Source organism: Panthera pardus, unplaced genomic scaffold (genome assembly GCF_024362965.1).
Source record: "Panthera pardus isolate Hobbes unplaced genomic scaffold, ASM2436296v1 HiC_scaffold_16, whole genome shotgun sequence".
In the NCBI taxonomy this organism is placed as follows: Eukaryota; Metazoa; Chordata; class Mammalia; order Carnivora; family Felidae; genus Panthera; species Panthera pardus.
The window spans coordinates 65744940-65751324 of NW_026526721.1; the positions used below are offsets into that span (position 1 = coordinate 65744940).

Consider the following 6385-nt stretch of genomic DNA (forward strand, 5'->3'; position numbering starts at 1 on the left):
TGGGCAGGATTTTTGATCCTACTACATATGGTATAAGTTAATGCTTAGTTACTCAGAAATCTCTTTTTCAGTGAGGGGAGCTACTAGAATAGAATAAAATAGAGTAGAATAGAATAGAACATTTGGGGCCCAAATCACTGAAATTATCCTGGAAAAGGGACTGTTTTAATTAGAAGACTACCTGGGAAAAAATTTAGCAATCCTGGGAGTCCTTTCATAAAGAATTCAATAGTTAAATAACAATTTGCAATATAATCTAATGATGAAGAAAAGAAAAGAAGGTGAAGAAAGGGAAGAGTGAATCTGAGAGCAAACTTAAATATTCCTTCCTATTTGTTTAAGTCAAGAACTAAGAGAAATTAGTATCTGGTTGTCAGTTATGACTCCATGTCTGCTTTAATCAATGCTTTGGAGTGAGTGGGGAGGTACACAGACAGAAAGGATACCAAACCTTAGTAGTTACTTGACATTGGCAGAAAGTATCTCCATCTTCTAAAATATAAAAAGCCCACTATTTCAAAATCATATAAATTCTCTTTTGCAACTGATGGGTACCATTAATCAGAGTACACAGCCAGCATATTAAATTTACACTCTCAGGCTTATTTTCTCACTTTGAAGCTCAATTTCCAAAGGTCTAGAGACTTGAAGCCTTTCATGATTTGTGGGAATTTCTAAAACACACTGTTTCCAAACATGCTTCTGAAAGGAGAAAAGAAACTATTGTTGAATTTAAATCAAAACTGTAGTGTTTACAAGTTCCTGTGGTGTATATTTGTCAACATTGCATATTTGTCAACATTGCACTTCTGTTCATCAGGCTTGGAACAATTTTATTTTTTAGTATTTGATGAATATTGAAAACAGAAAACTCATTCACAGAATTTATAGAATTCTTCCTTTCCTTTCTGTTTCGCATTAACAGACCAACCTTAAATTTGTTTCTTGGAAAGTATTTTGCTTTTCCAATCATTAGGGATACTGAAATGGGTGTCTTTTCTCTAGCAAGGGCCCATGACCTACTGAAAAAATACATGAGAGTCCCTTAGTGCCAGTAACTTTAACCACAGGTACAAGTAGAAAACGTTTTGCTTCTCCACCCAAATAAAAATGACATTAAGAATATCAAAAATATATTGGGGCACCTGGGTGGCTCAGTCGGTTGAGTGTCCGACTTCAGCTCAGGTCAATCTTGCAGTCTGCGAGTTCAAGCCTCATGGTCAAGCTCTGTGCTGACAGATCAGACCTGGAGCCTGCTTTGGATTCTGTGTCTCCCTCTCTCTCTCTGCCCCTCCCCCCACTCATGCTGTGTGCCTCTCTGTCTCTCAAAAATGAACAAATGTTAAAAAGAAAAAAAAATAACAAAAATAAATTAGTTCTACATTATGGTTGGTTACAGGGAGATGGAATTATAGTGAGACAGTTTTGAACAAAAAAAACAAAAGTTTTTGAACAAAAAGAAAACCGGAAGAGAAACACAGACAGATTAAGAACCAGGGGCACCTGGGTGGCTCAGTTGGTTAGGCATCCAACTTCAGCTCAGGTCACGATCTCATGGCTCTTGAGTTCGAGCCCCATGTCGGGCTCTGACCTGACAGCTCAGGGCCTGGAGGTTGCTTTGGATTCTGTGTCTCCCCCCTCTCTCCATCCCTCCCCCCACTCACGCTGTTTCTCTCTCTCTCTCTCAAAAATAAACATTTTTTAAAAATTAAAAAAAAAAAGTTGGGGCCCCTGGGTGGCTCAGTTGGTTAAGCATCTGACTTTGGCTCAGGTCATGATCTCGCGGTCTGTGAGTCCGAGCCCCGCGTCGGGCTCTGTGCTGACAGCTCAGAGCCTGGAGCCTGTTTCAGATTCTGTGTCTCCCTCTCTCTCTGACCCTCTCCCGTTCATGCTGTCTCTCTCTGTCTCAAAAATAAATAAATAAATAAATAAACGTTAAAAAAAATTAAAAAAGAAAGATAAGAACCATACATTTGTGGATAAAGAAAGTAGTTTTCTTGAGGTGGCATCCTCATACTGCATCATTTTCAAATACTATCACTCACGACAGGCTTTATTTTAAAATACATGAACCACATAAATCTCATCGTCACTAGCTGGTTTCAACTAAGTGACTGATACTAAATCTCACTGTCCTCATCTGATCAAATAAAAAGGGGTAGGGTGCCTGGGTGGCTCAGTTGGTTGAGCGTCTGACTCTTGGTTTTGGCTCAGGTAATGATATCGTGGTTTCATGGGTTCAAGCCCTGGATGGGGCTCTGCACTGGCAGCATGGAGCCTGCTTGTGATCTCTTTCTCTCTCTCTCTGCCCTCCCCTACTTGTGCTCTCTCTCTCTCTCAAAATAAATAAATAAACTAAAAAATAAAAATAAACAGGTGCCTGGGTGGCTCAGTCAGTTGGGCATCCGACTTCGGGTCAGGTCACAATCCCATGGTTTGTGGGTTCGAGCCCAGTGTCAGACTCTGTGCTGACAGCTCGAAGCCTGGATCCTGCTTCAGATTCTGTGTCCCCCTCTCTCTCTCTGCCCCTACCCTGATTGATCTCTCTCAAAAATAAATAAAAACATTTAAAAAAATTAAAAAATTAAAAAAAAAATAATAAAAAGGGGTGAATCAGGACATTGCCCAGGTTGTTTCTACTTCTAAGACTGTATTTCTACATGACCCTTTTAGCCTACACTCAACTAGAATTTAAATTTGGAGCATGGCCTAAACCTTTACTGATTCTGATTAGTAAAGAGAAATTAGAGCATACAACTGAAAAATGATAACACAGACAAAAAAGATCCTACACACAACTGAGCCAAAGGTACAATGACCATAAAGCACAGTTTATTAGCCCAGAAAACCAGGTCAACCAGGCAAACAGTTTTGACCAATCCTCCTGATTACATATGCAATAGAAGTCAGAAGGATTAGGTGTTAGCCCTACTCTGTCACTGTGGAAAATTCTTGGGGTTGGAGTCAGAGATCCCTCAGATCAAATCCAATTCCACCACTCATTAGTTTTGGGTTCTTATAACTTAACCTCTCAGAGCTTCAGTTTCTTCCTCTCATCTCATAGAGGTATTGTGAGAATTAAAAAGCATATTTAGAGCCCCTACTACAGAGCCTACAGCATTATAAGTACTCAATAAATATGATTTTTGCCTACCTTTCCCCCAATGTGATAGAAGTAATAATTGGTTTTTTAGTATATCAAGAAGACTTAAGTGAGATGGTTGGAATTATGGAACTTCAAAATTATGAGGAAACCAAGAACTGTCAATTTTATGTATAAATCTCTTTCCAACACTTCTACTTCTTACTAGCTCTCCTAGCATCATCAACATGTAAGCTATCATCATCTCTCATTCTCCTAGAATGACCTCCTTCTAACCAGCCCTCAAAGTCTCTTATCTTATCCACCCTCTCCCCACTCCATTGCTGTGCAGCATCAAGACAGATGTGCTTAAAACTCTCTCATGTGGGGGCACCTGAGTGGCTCAGTCAGTTGGGCATCCGACTCTTGATTTCGGCTCAGGTCATGATCTCAGGGATGTGGGAATGAGCCCTATATTGGGCTCTGCACTGACAGCATAGAGCCTGCTTGGGATTCTCTATTCTGTCTCTCCCTCTCTCTGCTCCTCCCCTGCTTGCATTTGCTGTCTCTCAAAATAAATAAATAAACTAAAAAACAAACCAAAACCAAAAAACCAAAAGCAAAAAACCTCTCTCCTGTGCACTTAGAATAAAATCCAAACTTTACCATGGCCTGAAGATCCAAAATGGCCTGGGAATGGTCCAAGTTCACATTTGCCACTTTCCCTTTTGGCCACTTTCTCACTATGCTCTAGTACAATGTCCTCCTTTCAAAATGTTGGCCTTCAGTCCCTCTTGCCTTCAGGCTTTTACATGCACTGTTCCTTTTACCTGGACTGATCCCACCCCACCCTCTCCTAGTTAATTCTTATTCTTCCTTCAAAAGCTCAATTCAGATTACTTCCTCAAGAACCAAACTAAGTCATGTCCCTCTGTTATTTCAACACACTCCATTTGTCTTCATAGAACTTATAACAACTATAATTAAATAATGAGGTTTACACGTTAGTTGTTTAATGTCTCCTGTTAGTGTGTCAGCTCCATGAGAATAGGATCATGTTCACCTTTGTATCCCCAGTACCTAGGACAGTGCCTAATACATGGCAAGTACTTCATAAATATCTGTTGATGAGTCAAGAAGGGACATCTTGTCCAAATGCCTTATTTTGCAGATTCAGAAGCTGTGGTCAGGATATGTTAAGTGACCTGCCTAAGGCTGGGACACCAAGAGTTCTTATTCTCAGGCTAATGTTCTTTTCACTATTTAACTCTTTCTAGCTCTAATATTCTGTTATCTTAGAAAACTCAAAACAAGATGTGAAAATATTCTACAGATGACGGATACTTTTTTTTCCACTTTGGACAATACACTTCCTTTTGCTCTTTTTCTCACACCCTTGCAGAGCACTTTTAGGAGACTTTTGCTATCCTATTTCCTCTGCTTTCTCCTTCCATTTAATTCAACATTTATTTACTGAATAATGTAGTGCATGAGGCGGACCTGTGAACAAAGAATTACAATCAATAAGGTAAATGCAATGGCAGGATGAATGAGGTACAAAAGGACAGTTTAGTCAATAACTAATTGTTGTTCAGGAAGCAGCAGAGGAAGAAAATAGATAACCCTGGAGATAGGTTCTGAAGGATGAATAGGAGCTTGGCAGGTGCAGGCAACATTCCAGGCAAAGGGAACTGCACATGTACAGAGGCACTGCATCCATTCAACACATATTTAGTAAGTGTCCATAAGGTGCTGGTAAACTGCACGGCTCACTTCTTTTCACAAGTAGCAGTGCTAGTATTGCGACAGAGAAAGGAAAGTAGAGAAAGAATAGGAGTGCTAGTGTTGCTACAGAGAAACGATACAGAGCAGTGGAAAGCAAGGGTTTGGTCAGAGTATCTTGTTTGTCATGCTACACGGCATAAACTTTGATCTATAAGTATGGAAAAACACCAGACAGAGCAAGGAAATGACAACCTCAGATTTACATTTGTGTGAGTACCTACTCAGTTCGGATCACTCCCCCGGAACCAAGAAAAAAGAAAAACTGCTTCCAAAATCAGCTTGGGGCAAACACAATTCCAAACGCTGTCACACACAACGATCTTATTTATTCACGTACAAACTCGCTGAGATGGCCGGGCAGTGCTCACTGCCCAAGAATTAAGGAGCGGGCCTGGAAGAAGACGGTTACGTGACAACTGTACGACGCCAAGACCAGGCCTAGCGCTCCGGGGCTCCCGGACACCAACCCCAGGCTCCCCGACTCGTGGGGGGCACGGCCCAGCTCACCTCTGCAAGTTCTCGATCTCGGCCGGGATGTTCTGCAGTTGGTTGCCGCCCAGGCTGAGGGTCTGCAGCGCGCGCAGCTCCAGCAACGAGGCGGGCACCTCCTGGAAGCAGTTCCCGCTGAGGTTGAGCATCTGGAGGCTGCGGCAGAGCGGCGACTGGGCCAGGCCCTTGGGCAGCGCGCCGGGCCCTCCGAGCCGGTTGTTTTTGGCCAGCAGCGTGCGCAGGCTGCTCAGCGCCAGCAGCTCAGGCCCGAGCGCGGTCAACGCGTTGCCGCTCACGTCCAACAGCTGGAGGTGTGGAAAGCCGCTGCCCAGCGCCCGCGGCAGCGACACCAGACGGTTATGAGGCAGCAGCAGCCGGAGCAGCGCCTCCCTGGCGCCGCGCCGCTCCTCGCCCCGCGCCTCCAGCTCCAACTCCAGCGTCTCGGGGGACACGTTGAGGCGGGACATGTTCAGTTCAGCCTCCCCCGCAGCGACCACCGCCGCTCCGGCCTCCTCCATCGCGGCCGCCGCGGGGCGCGTGGCCCCGGAACCGAAGGGCGCCGCGCGCGACCCACAGGCCGGGAGCTCCGCCGCGCCCCGGAACCTGAACCGAGGGCTGCGTCGGAAGTGGCGCGAGCTGGCGCTAACCCCGCGCGCCCCCGCCGGGTCACGCGACGCTAGGCGGCGGGGTGCGCGCGCCGTTCGGGGGCTGGGCTGCTTTTCACGCGGCGCGCAGCGCGGAGATAGGGCGCGGGCGTGGGGGCAGGGGCCGAGTGGCTGCCAGGTAGAGCCTTGAACCTCGGAGGGTTTATAGTCCCTGAGGTCCCAATGACCTGTCCCCAGAGTGAGGGACTGCCTCGGTAAACAGACCTAGGACTGTTTGCTTTTCTGGCCTCGAGGGTTCGCGCGTCATGGTGCACCGCCCCCTTGGTTCCCAGGTTAGGAGTGGGCCCTCTACGCTGCAGGATTCAGTGAGAACACAGGAATTTAGTGATGAGTCATCTTCAGTACAGCAATCCCAGGAATTTAG

General features: G+C 45.2%; 1 protein-coding gene across 2 annotated transcripts in view; it reads right to left on the bottom strand.

Moving 5' to 3' along the window:
- LRRC58 (leucine rich repeat containing 58) overlaps positions 1-6000 on the bottom strand; it is a 46609-nt gene extending 40609 nt beyond the window's left edge. Inside the window, exon 1 of one of the 2 annotated variants that reach the window (XM_019448484.2) lies at positions 5375-6000. In XM_019448484.2, the coding sequence (XP_019304029.1) occupies positions 5375-5874 (500 nt within the window). In that variant the 5' untranslated portion in view covers positions 5875-6000. The remainder of the gene's footprint in view (positions 1-5374) is intronic. The other variant, XM_019448483.2, reaches the window with a different exon arrangement.
- Between the last annotated feature and the right edge of the window lie 385 nt (positions 6001-6385).